General features: G+C 35.8%; 1 protein-coding gene across 2 annotated transcripts in view; it reads right to left on the reverse strand.

The window, feature by feature from the left end:
- Positions 1–14,797, reverse strand: part of Plc21C (Phospholipase C at 21C) — a 181,792-nt gene that overhangs the window by 79,879 nt on the left and 87,116 nt on the right. For both annotated transcript variants that reach the window (XM_089635969.1, XM_089635970.1), the window contains exons 7-9: positions 12,922–13,104; positions 11,350–11,612; positions 273–442 (exon numbers count right to left, since the gene is read on the reverse strand). In XM_089635969.1, the coding sequence (XP_089492095.1) occupies positions 273–442; positions 11,350–11,612; positions 12,922–13,104 (616 nt within the window). The remainder of the gene's footprint in view (positions 1–272; positions 443–11,349; positions 11,613–12,921; positions 13,105–14,797) is intronic.

Genomic DNA, 14,797 nt, shown 5'->3' on the forward strand with positions numbered 1-14,797 from the left:
TGTCTATATCTAAGGAAGCTAAGTGTACCCGAGCGTGTTGGGTGCCGATGTCCCCGTTGCCCGGATGCGCCGGTGTGTCGGAGCTGTCCCCCTCGTCATAGAGCAATGCATACGACTGACCGTGTCTATATCTAAGGAAGCTAAGTGTACCCGAGCGTGTTGGGTGCCGATGTCCCCGTTGCCCGGATGCGCCGGTGTGTCGGAGCTGTCCCCCTCGTCATAGAGCAATGCATACGACTGACCGTGTCTATATCTAAGGAAGCTAAGTGTACCCGAGCGTGTTGGGTGCCGATGTCCCCGTTGCCCGGATGCGCCGGTGTGTCGGAGCTGTCCCCCTCGTCGCTTCCGCTGCCCTTTTTGTGGTGGTGGTGAAAGTGGTGCTTTTTTTTGTTCTTGATGATGATCTTGCGTCGGAGTAGGGCTGGTGGGGGCATCTCACCGCCTGGAATGAGAATAACCGAATGTCATATTAAGGACACTGCAAGGGCTACCTCCTTGCACAGCACAATACAAAAATCAATCAAGAAAAATATCAATTAATGTTCACTTATCAACTCATTATACTCATTATCGACTAAAAAATGAAAATTTGAAAAATCAGAAAAAGATTCTATCGCATCTACGAATTGAGCCCGGGACATCAGCCTGTTATTTTGAGGTTTTACTCATTTAGTTATTAAAAAAATATTAGCATGGTGTCCGGAGGTAAAATGCACTAACTTCGGGAGGTAATTTTAGTACAGTTTTTTTTTTGAATTTGGTTTAACCTTTTCATCCCGGAGAGAAAAAGATCACATGCATCCGAAGGGGGGTCACAAGGGTCCCCCAATTTGTTTTGCTTGTTAAAGGATGTTAATGGCGTAATCTTGTGTAATGTGTTTTAGTAATAATTAGGGGGGAGTATATTATTATTATTATTATTATTATGTAATGAGCAGGCAGCATTCTGCTGATACGCTCATATCTGATTTCACAACAAGTTTGACAGTAATTGAGTTGTTTTAAGTTTGAACTAAGTCCTTCATCGTGTTTCAGTAGTCATTCTCTAAATAATTTCATAAATAAAGTCGTAGTTAATATTCTAATGAATTTAGACAATAATGCGCCTCTTTCCATACAAAACAGGGAAGGCGGGCCAATAACGAGCATAACTCCTCGATTCTGAATCTCGACTGGCGATTGGCGATTACAGCGTAGCTAGTTTGTTGCACAGGGTGGTCCAAAAATGATGGATATATTTTTAAATATATATTTTTTAAGTTATAAAAATCTACCACTACTAAACTAAGCACGGATGTTATTTCGAATATTATGGAATATTTAGATGTTAGTGAAGGTTATAATCCCTAATTTATGATTTGATATAGTATATTTACATTTAGGGTCAAATCATAGTGTTTGCCTTACGATAAATAATGGGTTCATTTTTATGTCGAGGTTCGAAATAAAACGCATTTTTGGAAAATAGTGAAAAAAACAAGGTATTTTTAAAACTTTTTTTTTTTTTTAAAGAAAGACAAACATTCCCGGGTTACGAATAACCTGACAATATTTGAAAATCTCCTACTACCACCACAGTAAGCTGAAAATGTTGCTTGTGTTGTGATGGAGGACTTAGCCGGCCGAGGAATTGAACACACTACGCCCGAGTGGGACCCAAGCGCGATGTCAACTCGGCCACCGACCGGTCTTAAACGTGGAGTGAATTATTTTTTATTGTAACCTCAGATATTCCTGTTTTTGATTTTCCTATGTGAATACACCACAACAGTCCCAACTGCTCCTAATCATCTGGAAGCATTGAGACTATGGCATTTCCAAATGGGGTATGTTGCTATGTTAACTTTTAGGTGTACTAGAGTGCTAATATTACAATTAATAGTAGACCCAAAAGTCACGAGCCGCCACTGGTATGTTGTAAGGCTAAAGGTAGTGGGTAGGGGAAGGAGATATGGGAGAGGAAGGTGGGGAAATACCTGGCTATTCGGATCTGGTCACCAAACAAGGCCAAAGTCATTTCAAGCAACGTTTGCACTGAATTCTGGTCAATAAATTGTGAAATACACAAAGTAATCTATTAAAATTTACCTCTGCACACCGGGATTTGAACCTCTGGTTTACTAGTCTAAAGCCTTACCCCTCGACAACCGATGCTGTAATATTTATGAAAGATCTAGATCTAGAGAAACGGTATTCATAAACTCTTAATAGGGAACGTGTGGGAAACGGGGAATCTCTCTCTCTATCGTTTTTAATGGCTGCCTCCGTGGTCAAGTGATAAAGATTCTCGGTTGCGATTTCAAATCCCAGTGAGCACAAATAAAACGTAATTATTTTTTTAAAACCGTACGTAATGCGGTTTCATTGGATAGGGGCCGATCACAACGTAGCCACCTCGATCTCGGCAAGCGCACAGCGAATTTATCGTTTTTTTAGTGGATATGTCTTTTTGTATGGGATAATAAACAATTTGAAAACGAATTTCGAAAAAGTTATTATCTTTTTTACTCCTACCATCATGCAGAATTACTTTACCCTGTATATTATTAATTAATGGGCAGGCAACATCAATGATGTGCGCGTATCTAATTTTACAATAAGTTCTAAAATAATTGAGTTGATTAAAATTTAAAAAAATAAATTAATCCTTTCTTCTCTCCATACCTAAAGGTATCTAATCAAACTTTAAATTGATTTATTTTTATATGTATTTGATTAATTTCATTATAACAGTAAAAAAATATTATCTTCTTTTTGTAACAAATAGAGATAATGATATCATCTGTGATGTTTTCCCCGTCTCCCCTATTTTCTTACTAACGGATTAATATTTTGCTCGTTTGATTTGGCTCTTCTCGCGGTTTATCAACCCTTCAATCTTAACGAATCAATATGTCACGTTGTGTCAATTTTTTGTTTCGACAGGGATTAATTCATTGAAGGATCCTTTTAATTGGTTGTGGTAACTTTGGTTCTTTTTAGATGAGGCGTGTTACATTCTGTATGGTTTGAAAATAAGACAATGACCGACTACCCTGATTTTAACTACCTTTTCCTACCTTGTTTGCTCGCCCAAACGTTTCCGGTTGCTGCAGTTGATAATGTGCTAATATAATGAGACAATTAATTACAAGTACATGAAATTCGCTATAGACAATTCAATTCAAGATGCACAAAATTCTAAGTTAATGATTTGACTATGGATTGTTAGTTTTGTGAGTTATTTCTATGAGTAGGTATTTTCGGGAATAGCTAGAGACAAAACATGTGTTGCTTTCGATTGGTCTCCGTCCAAATCCCATCCATCAACGTGACCAGCTCGAGAGCAGCCAAGTTGATGGTCCAATCCCAACACCTCCAGAAATGAATTGAATATCGCTCAGCGACAGATGAGATAATGACATGTTTTGCCTCCTGCCGGAGGGTGATGAAGGTGGAATGTGGGTCCTTGGTGGTAGCTGTTGATGTTGATGTTGATGATGAATGATGAAGATTCATCTTATACCGTTAGGTACAAGGAGCTGCTCCGGTCCGGTGGCATGATAGCCTGGTGTCAGGAACCATTTGGGTCACGTGGGTAGCGCGAGGTTTAGGTCGCGTCAACCTCCCCCAAATCGATGATGAGTTGAGCTTCGCCAGCATGCCGAAAATTAGGAGTCCACTCTACTAACCTCAAACATAAACATATACTGAAGTGGTTTGCATCAGCAACGTCAGGAGTTCGGGAGTCCCGTGAACACCCCTCTGGTTTACGCTCGTAAGGATAATGATGAATTCAGCTTCAGTTTGTTCGACTTCGCCTCTGCAGTCACGCTACTCCAAATAGCTCCTGGCTCTCGTCTATACAGCTTCTCGTTCCAGTAGAGGTAATGACACATATTTATCATATGTACAATACAGAACATACTTCAAGTCTTTCGTCCACACTCAAAATAGTCATGTCAATATTTAATTTGGATGAGGGCGTCCATCCGACATAACGAATGTTTCCTAGACGGGAGATTTTACCCCACTTCAAAGTCATGGTCATTCGCTCTATCGTTCGTTACCCTCCGTTCGCTTCAAATATCAAAGAATGGTAGAAATTGATATCCTCGACTTCCGGCGCTAAGAATCAGGGATACTGGAATCATCAGGTCGTGAATCTGAAATCATCCGATCTCCGTCAGCTCAAACGGTTTCAGTCGGAGTCAATTTCCAACCTAATTCTGGATGACTTCTCCTCCTATAGTGGGGTAAGTACTTATTAAATTTGACAGGAAGGACGTCAGAAATCGCCGAGACAACTTCATATTCGTCACGATCCCTTCGTTCTGTCAGCGAGAAAATCCTCACCATACGCCAGACAAGAAAAGCATAGCCCTTATCCGCTTTGTTCCTTCGTCTACCAGCTAACTCAAGTAGGAAAGCCCATTAGCAATTTTCGTTCCCTTCGATTTGAACTCCGTGAAAGCGTCCTCTCACCAGCTGAAAATACTCGAAACAGGGGTCTATTCAGGGTGACTATCTAAGGCTGGTCCGCCAACACCTTCGACAGAAACCGGTGCTTTTTACGGGAATAACTCAACCACACCAATAGCAGGGGAAAAAGCCGGCGCTGCTATACTAAAATAGACTTTATCTCGGTATCCAGGGTTATCGACTTTGCTAACACAAAAGTCCCTATTAGGCAAGCCAATTACAAATTTCGTTCCCTTCGCTTTTGTCGCTTTGGTAAGATAGGACAGCCTACGGAAAATTCGTACACTCCGTCCCCGCCAAACTTATGCAAAATGAAAGTCTCACTTGATAGAATAGGAATGCCAGACAGATGCATTCTCTCGGCGGCTAGCCTCGATCCGCTGCGTTATTCCGATTCAAAAATGAATTAAAAGAGTGATGTTTGAATAAATTATATTTAATTAAATATATTTTATGAATTCCGTATAGAATAAGTTGAATTCCCAAGGAGGATACGACAACTCATTTTCAAATAACAGGCATTGAAGCATTTAATTAACCGTTCTATCCGTTACTATTCCGCCCATAGGTATCTGATTGTTTCGACTAATAACCGTTCTATCCGTTACTATTCCGCCTATAGGTATCTGATTGTTCCGACTAATAACCGTTTGCCGAACTATAAAAACACTGCATAGATACAATGGTTTGTGTTCTATAAATTTTGGCGCTAAATATAACTACTGGAGAATTATTAAATCATTTTAAATTGCATAAAATAGTCTAACTCATAAACAATGTCTATTGTTGGATGATCTAAAGCGGTTTCAGGGTAACCGTTCTTCGTCCTTTTTTTAATGGCCAGGTCTCGTAATTTATGGCCTCCTTTGCTAACGGGTCCGGACCTATAGTACTCAAGTTAAATACCCTTACTTCAAAATACAATTGGATTATTTGGTTTACATTAGGGAAATAAGTGTTAATAATTAGATTATAATAGACTTACCGATACATCTTAGTGTCAACAATCCAAATAATTATAAGAAACAACCACACACACATGCAGTAAAATACTCATGCTGTTAGAAAAATCACTCCTTCTACACTAAACGACTTTAGCCGTGTTCGCGTCCCGACGATTAATTCTTGTTGACGCGCTTCCTAGTTTTTACCGACTCGACTATCCTAAAACGCTGACCGATCCTGATTATTCCTGACCGTCTCCCAGACCTTGAAACTCTGACCCCCTTGACTTTATTTCCCGCCTCCCAACGTTTTCAAAACCTGACTCTCTTGAACCGCTTTTTTCACCCTCGACTATCGACTTTCTTCTTCCGTTCTTCAACGCTGACTGTCTATCCGCCCGGGCTCCTTAACCACGACTATCGACTTCCTCCTTCCGATCTTCAACGCTAACTGTCTCGAACCGCTTTTTCTAACCACCGACTATCGACTTCCTTCTTCCGTTCTTCAACGCTGACTGTCTATCCGCCCGGGCTCTTTAACCACGACTATCGACTTCCTCCTTCCGATCTTCAACGCTGACTGTCTATCCGCCCGGGCTCCTTAACCACGACTATCGACTTCCTCCTTCCGATCTTCAACGCTGACTGTCTTGAACCCCTTTTTCTAACCACGACTATCGACTTCCTCCTTCCGATCTTCAACGCTAACTGTCTTGAACCGCTTTTTCTAACCACGACTATCGACTTCCTCCTTCCGATCTTCAACGCTAACTGTCTCGACCGTCTCCCCGCACTTTCAAATCCAGACTCCCCTTCCCATGTGGCGACGCCTCTCTCCGTTCTTTTGAATTCTGAATGCTTTTTGTATTCACAAGACAGAAATGCACTAAAGGAACACATCAATTATATGCCCTAGGACCCGTCACATTAATTTAAATCGTTTGAAAACCAATAAATTGTTACTCCTCAAGTAAAATGTCCAATTCTCTGTTCAAAGAATTGACAAAGAAGAAACAAGACCCTTTCAGCCCAGTGGCGTGTCGGCCCACCAGCATTTTAGCTCGGCTTACTATTATCAACCACCATCACGGAGGTCTCTGACGATACAGTGCATGTTCCTATTTTTTTTCTCTACCCTAATAAATCTAAGCTCTTGTTTTAAAATCAGTTGTCCAACATCTGGTAATCCCCTATGTCGTGAGACCAACTGAAAATTTCTTTCCCACCATAATAAATCAACAATAAAAAAATTTATCCCAGGGCGAGTCCATCACACATCACTGAAGATTTCTAAAATTTGTTACTAAAATTTAGTATTTTTTTTACATTAGCTCCACACACGAGGCCCTGAGGAATTAAAAAATTCCCTCAGGGCTTGTCATCTTTGGGGATGCTGTGTGGCCGGAGGCGGCTCTAGGAGTCCAGAAATAGAAGGTCAATTGAAAAAAAAGAATATGAAATGTTAACTCTTAAATGCATGATTTATTTATTTTTCTGGAAAAAAATATATTTTGTAGATATTTACATGCATATGCAAGGAAATATAAAGAATTTATTTTTTTGTAATTTTTTAATGATATTTGATTAAAAAAAAATTGTTGCAGATTTACAACACCATGTATTTAATAAAAATTAATATAAACAATTTACGTATGAAAAAAAAATAAAAAACCTAAAAAAAATTCTCAAAACTAATAAGTGTACCGGAAAAATACGAGTTATTACATATAAGTATGGTATTATTGTATCTACTTACCTAAGAAAATCAAAATAATAACAGCAAAACAAAACTGTAATTCTAACCTCCAACCAATTTTCGAGAATCTTCACTTTGTTAAAGAAAAAGTGACATTTGACATTCGCGAAAGAAAAAAAAGATGATGCCACTCGATAAAATATATTACCGTGAACTTGATAATTCTGGTGGTTTGAACGGTATGTTGCCGTTTTGCAACAGTATGCATTTAAGGGTTAATACATATTGCTAATGCGTATTGAATATTATAAGAACACCAGTGTATGTAATTAAATTACCGGTACTCACAACATATTCTAAAGCCGGTAGTACAATATTGTTTACTTTAAGATTATTAATCTAATTATTTACACTGTATTAAAGAATTTATTTTTTTTGTAATTTTTTAATGATATTTGATTAAAAAAAAATTGTTGCAGATTTACAACACCATGTATTTAATAAAAATTAATATAAACAATTTACGTATGAAAAAAAAATAAAAAACCTAAAAAAATTTCTCAAAACTAATAAGTGTACCGGAAAAATACGAGTTATTACATATAAGTATTGTATTATTGTATCTACTTACCTAAGAAAATCAAAATAATAACAGCAAAACAAAACTGTAATTCTAACCTCCAACCAATTTTCGAGAATCTTCAATTTGTTAAAGAAAAAGTGACATTTGACATTCGCGAAAGAAAAAAAAGATGATGCCACTCGATAAAATATATTACCGTGAACTTGATAATTCTGGTGGTTTGAACGGTATGTTGCCGTTTTGCAACAGTATGCATTTAAGGGTTAATACATATTGCTAATGCGTATTGAATATTATAAGAACACCAGTGTATGTAATTAAATTACCGGTACTCACAACATATTCTAAAGCCGGTAGTACAATATTGTTTACTTTAAGATTATTAATCTAATTATTTACACTGTATTAAAGAATTTATTTTTTTTGTAATTTTTTAATGATATTTGATTAAAAAAAAATTGTTGCAGATTTACAACACCATGTATTTAATAAAAATTAATATAAACAATTTACGTATGAAAAAAAAATAAAAAACCTAAAAAAATTTCTCAAAACTAATAAGTGTACCGGAAAAATACGAGTTATTACATATAAGTATTGTATTATTGTATCTACTTACCTAAGAAAATCAAAATAATAACAGCAAAACAAAACTGTAATTCTAACCTCCAACCAATTTTCGAGAATCTTCAATTTGTTAAAGAAAAAGTGACATTTGACATTCGCGAAAGAAAAAAAAGATGATGCCACTCGATAAAATATATTACCGTGAACTTGATAATTCTGGTGGTTTGAACGGTATGTTGCCGTTTTGCAACAGTATGCATTTAAGGGTTAATACATATTGCTAATGCGTATTGAATATTATAAGAACACCAGTGTATGTAATTAAATTACCGGTACTCACAACATATTCTAAAGCCGGTAGTACAATATTGTTTACTTTAAGATTATTAATCTAATTATTTACACTGTATAACTAATTAATGTTTTTTTTTCTTTTGAAAGATCTTTTCCTCCTAAAAGTTTTTAAATCACTAACTCCAACCTCAGTCCATTGTTTATAATTAGATTTAAAAAGTAAACAATGAAAGAGTACGTATATGTTCATTTTATTGCACCCGCAAAAATACTGACAAAAATTATAACTCATTCATTTTAAAATATCATTTTTAACTTCTTTTTTTCTCTATTGTAACACAAACTAATTGTTACTTCATTTGAATATGTTTGTCATGATTCAATGAATAGGCCACTTGCATCATATTTTTTAATTTTTTTTTCCGGTTAAGGAAAATATTCTAAGACATTCTGTATTATTATTTTTTTTTTTATCGTATATTTCAAACCCTGGGGATTTTTTGAAAATTTCAATCCGAAAAATCAGACCTTTTTTTATAAACCGGAAAGACGGGACATAATTTTATAGGTGAGAAAAAACAATGATTACATAGCCGAAAATCATTTTAAAAAAAAAGAACGTTTTCCACACGAATGACACAGCAGAATAACGAGGCATACCAAAAATATTACATCTCATAAATATTTTTTTCCTTGATCCATCTTATTGATCATAAATCATTATAATGTACAACGTCTATATTAATAAATCCAATGTAATATACTTGTACTTGTAAATTATAATAATAATAAGAATATTATAAAATTTGATTTTGATAAAATCAGCACCATAACCATTATACCTCTAAAACACGTACCGACATCTAAATTGTACGGGGTTCTCTTCACATCTGTCAAAAATTCAAACCAAATGAAAAGTTCGCAGAGAACAAACAATAAATCTAGTGAACGAATTCAAAAATTCGCCTGAAATCAAAGTGATGCCATATAAAAAAATTAAATCAGTGTGGAATTTTACAAAATTAATAGGAACATTTTCAGTAGACGGGACATTTTCATGTAGTGACGACACGAGCCCAAATAATGGATTTATTTATTTAAAAATAAAAATAAATGTACATTTCTACAAAATTTTACTAACATTTTCGTAATCTTAGTAAAAAGATCTATCCACACGATTTTTTCCAAGTCGTTATGAAATCCATGCAAGTGGCCTATTGTTTGCGATTTCTTTCAATACGATATCCAGAGAATTTGACATTTTAAATTATTCCGTGCAAATGATAAACATAATTTCGCGAACTAATATTCAAGTTCAAGATGGCTATCATTTATCACACAAAAAATTTACGACTGACATTTTTTCACATCTCCCTCTAATGTCTTAATAATCCTAGGTCGTAGATATCTCTATCTCATCACGGTCATGTCCCAAAACACTATAAAAATAAATTTTGAATGATACTAAGCATATGTCAGACATGATAGTGTTAACCTCCTTTGTCTCTATAGCAAAGAGAAAGAAAGGAGATTGGTTTGGGACAAAATTTAAAGTGACCCAAGCTAGGACATGCAATAGCTTCTCATTTGGATGCTAAATGGCACTGGAACGAATCGAAAAAACGTATGAATCTGGAAGAATATAAACTAAAACTAATAATCGGGTAGTTTGTTAAATCTTTTTTTATATTAATACTATAGCAGCATATTTTTGGGAGGTCATTGCCCAAATGATTTTCTTAGAAGAGCCGCCACTGTGTGTGAAGGGTATTTTTATTATTAGAAATCTGGGGGTCAATGTGTCCAGGAGTGACGGACGTACAAATCCATCCCTCCCACTGCGGTGCAAGACGATGATCGAGTGAATGAGCGGTCACTCCCGATTCAGCCTGCCATGCAGTAGGTGGGCAAACGCACCCACCGCCAAGACCTAGACAAACCTTTGGTAGTTTTCAGGTGAACTGTTGCTTGTTACTGTTACTCTTGCTTTACACTTCATTGAATTGCAGACTTTCTCGAGGGAAGAACAATTCAAACCATAGATAAACATTAAGTCTTTTTAATGAGGTTATTCCTGATGGTTTTCAAAAAAAAAAAAAAATTTAATTTAATTATTTAAATACATAGTCAATATTATGTTCAGTCCATTTTTAATTTTGTAATGTTATATGGTACCTAAACGTTTTCCAATGAGGGACAATAATTTAAATTTATGAATTTTCAAGTTTACGTTTCCTTTGAGTTTTTTGTATTTTTTTATTTTGAAAGTGATGAATTTGGTTTTACATATTAGCATCAAGGCGATGCACCACATTGTGAAACATTTTGAATCGGGTCGCATTAATTAGAAGAACAGTTTCATCTGCAAAACTTATGATTTCGCTTCCTCATTCTATGTGGCATTGGTCATAAATGTAAATTAAGAACGGGATATGTAGTACCCAGAATACTTCCTTGAGGCACCCCGAATTTGACATCAATAAACTCGCCTTTTACCGTTTGATTTCTGTTTTCCATGTAACCTTTTAAAAATGTCAGTTCATTATCAGTAATTCCTATATTTTCTAGTTTTTAAAAAGAAGTGCGAGTGATTTACTGTGTCGAAGGCTTTAGAAAGGTTTTGGAATATGCCAATGCATTTTTGTGCGAGTAGAGAGAATTTTTGATATATTCAATACTATATATTTAATACCATGTTCATAGATTTTTTTCTGAAACCTTATTGATACATTGATTCGTGCCTTTATGGAACATTGCTGGCATAAAAAATTACAAACATAATTATTCATAATCGAAAATATGACCTGAATCAAGTTGGTGCGACTCTAAGGGCTTGTCCAACAGCATCTCCCCGAAGATCTCCCGGCAATAGTTGGCTATCTTGGCCTGCTGGCGCGGGCTGCAATGGTTCTCGAAGCTGAGTATCACAGGCAGGTCCGAGGTCTTGAAGGCCGACTCGGCGATGGCTGCCAGCACGTCCTTGGCGCAAATGACCTGGACGAAGGTGTAGCCGTGGACTATGACGGGCTCGTCGATGCGCCCATTCCAGAAATCCAGCTCCACACACCTGGGGACATAAAACCGAGCTAGGATTAGGATATAACTACTCACTAAAACAAACTCTTATGGACTCGTACACCGCTCAACAAATAAGGTCAGACATCCACGCAACGCAAACGATTTATCATTACAATCTGTGTCCAGATTTATGTGAAAGAAGGAACTCAACGGAATCATGTTTTAAGTCCGAGTGCAGTACCATTTTGAGTTATACATGGGAAGGGTTTTCTTTCAGTGTTTCAGATACATTTTTAAGACATTATTACAAAACCCATAGAAAAGTATAACATAGCTGACAGGTACATACTTATGTATGCTCCTAGGTTACTATAAAACAGTTTAGACACAAAATAAATAGGTGATCCAACATCCTTTTTAATTTCTTACTATTTTTCTAATCAGAAGTTAAATGTGTAATAAGAAACTATGAATGTAATGCTAATTAAACTGGGGATTCACTTACAGAAAAATTTACAGTGATGGATTCATCTGCTGATGCAATTAAGAAGGTAACCATTCTCGTGTTTGAAGTGCAGTTTAAAAATCCTAGTTGCGGACTATGTGCTGCAAAAATCATATGAAACCATTTTCGTGTTATGGGTGTAGTTTTAATTAAAGTTGGGGACTCGCACAAGGATTAACTGTTAAGTTAAAACCAGTTTTGTGTCCAGAATGTAACGATAAAATTCCGGTTGTGGATTCATCTGCTGACGCATTAAAGAAAATATTATTGTGTTCATAAGTGTAAGTATTTCATAAGTGTAGTTATAAAATCCAAGACGCAGACTGTGTGTTGTAAAAATTGTTGGAAACCATTTTGTTTTAATGAAAGCTGAGGACTCACATAAATATTCAGTATTAAGTTAAAAGCAATTCTGTCTTCCGAATGATAAAATTCCAGTTGCAGATTCATCTGCTGACGCATTTCGGAGGAAACCGTTTCTAGTTTCACACCATATGCTGCAAAATTCAGAGAAAAACCATTTGTTTGTTCCGTGTGTAACGATTATTTGTGTTTTGAACTCACTTGTAGGCGCAAGCAATTCAAGGGAAACCATTCTCGAATTCAGAGAGCAGGTATAAATTTGTAGTGGTAGACTCATTTGTGAACATGTCATTTGGTCACGCATTTTCCATTTTTTTTATTTGAAGAATTCTAGTCAGGTGTGATATAAAAATAAAATAAAATCGGTACTTGGTAAAATGCGGTTATGATGATATATCGACCATTCCTTCATTAATTTGTAAAACAGCTTACTACGAGGAATAATGTTTAAGAATATGGTTTCCGGGGTGTGATTTGGTGACTTGCTCACCTGCATCCGGCCAACAGACACTGCCTGTAGATCTCCACGCTGGACTTGCCGGTGAGCTGGTGGCCCGTTAGGTAGGTGTTGTGCGAGGAGTTGATGAAGTAGTGCGACAGCGGCTGCTCCAGATCGTCGCACAGCTCCAGCTTGCTGCCCGCTATTATGGGGTTGTCCTCCGACATCAGGTACCTTCAACCAAAGTAGGCACTTAAATAAAACACAACAATTGACCCAATTCAAAAAGTGCAAAAGACAATAATAAAACTCATACTGCAAGTACCATTCCACACAGACTCAAACAAAATCTTCAAAACTCTAGACATCATGTCAATAAGACAACTTTACGCCAAAACTGATCTCCTACATCTCATACATAATAATCTTCATATTACAAATCAATCAAAAGCCATAATAAAAACCAGGTCATCAACAAATAAAACACTGAACATTCCGATAACACACACCACACACGGACAAAGACACTTTCAATACTACGCAACCAAACTTTTTAACAGTATGCCCATTACTTTGAAACAACTAATGACTACAAATACACCTACAAACTTTCTCAAAAAACATATCGTAGCCTGGATAAAAAATCAAGATATTCACTTTATTCAAAAGCTTATAATTGCAAACCAAACATAACCAAAATATGATAAGTAAAATTAAATATTATACACGTTCTTCAAGAATTATCCAAAAATACATACACGCACATATAAATGTGTGTTTTCATGTTTCAATATATGTCTGTGAAAAAAATAAAAATAAAAAATAACTTTCTACTACAACACATAAAAACCTGTCACACTTAATCACAAACACGTAAACACCTCAGCACAGGTTCTCCTAGTGAGGTGTTCACGTAACATACAACATCACCCACACACAGTTTTACAAATATCAACCTGTTCAACATGTTCTTTATTTTTTATATTTGTTATACCTTTTTTCTGTACTTTTTTCTCTGTACTACAATATAAACCACTGTATTCATTTGTAAAATGTGTATTCAAGAATAGACATAAATAAATAAAAAAATAAATACGTTCCTACTTACGTAACATCTTTAATGAACCAAACTCAACGTTAAACGCCGATCCTAATGCTAATTTTCACCATGCTCCAGCTGACTATATTAACCTTTCAGGTTTTAAAATATGTATACCCACAAGTCCCAACGACTCGGTGAAATTCCGTGAAATTTTGGAATGCTCCCGGGGTATCTAAAATGTCCTACATATCTCATAAAATGTTCTACATATGTAAAATTTGATGCGAAACGTTAATAATTATGAAAAAATTCGATATTAAGAAAACACATACCTTTTGTGTATAGAATTAGTAAGAAAACTCTATCTTCACTTTTAATGCCATTTGTAAATAAAAAAATTCCGCCAGTTTGGATTTTTTCCATGTCATCTTGTATATATATTTGAGACAAACTAAGAAGAGTAATTATTTATCTCTCCAATGATGAACAAATCACATGTCTACGCATTATAGAAAAAAGCTTAAAATACTATTATAATGTATGGACACCCTGGTCAGATTTGTCCTTCAGAGCCTCTAATGGAATATGATGTTTATGGCTAGTAATATCCTTCCGAGGCTTGAATGGTTAAGAGGAACCTCCCTCACTTAATGCGCGGCCCTTTTCATACAAAACTTTTGGATTTGAGGCCAAAATACTTGACTAAACTGAATTATTATTTTTTTAATCAAAAGGATATCTAGTACAGATGTGCTACTTTATTTATTTAAGTTTGAAATTACAAAATACAGATCATTAATGAAATCGATTTATCACGATGTTAGAGGCAATTATTTGTGAATGATAAATATGTATTCAAAAAATATGTTTTTTATAATGTCATCC

This window comes from Hesperophylax consimilis, chromosome 9 (genome assembly GCF_061612785.1).
Source record: "Hesperophylax consimilis isolate HC1 chromosome 9, BYU_Hcon_1.0, whole genome shotgun sequence".
NCBI lineage: Eukaryota > Metazoa > Arthropoda > Insecta > Trichoptera > Limnephilidae > Hesperophylax > Hesperophylax consimilis.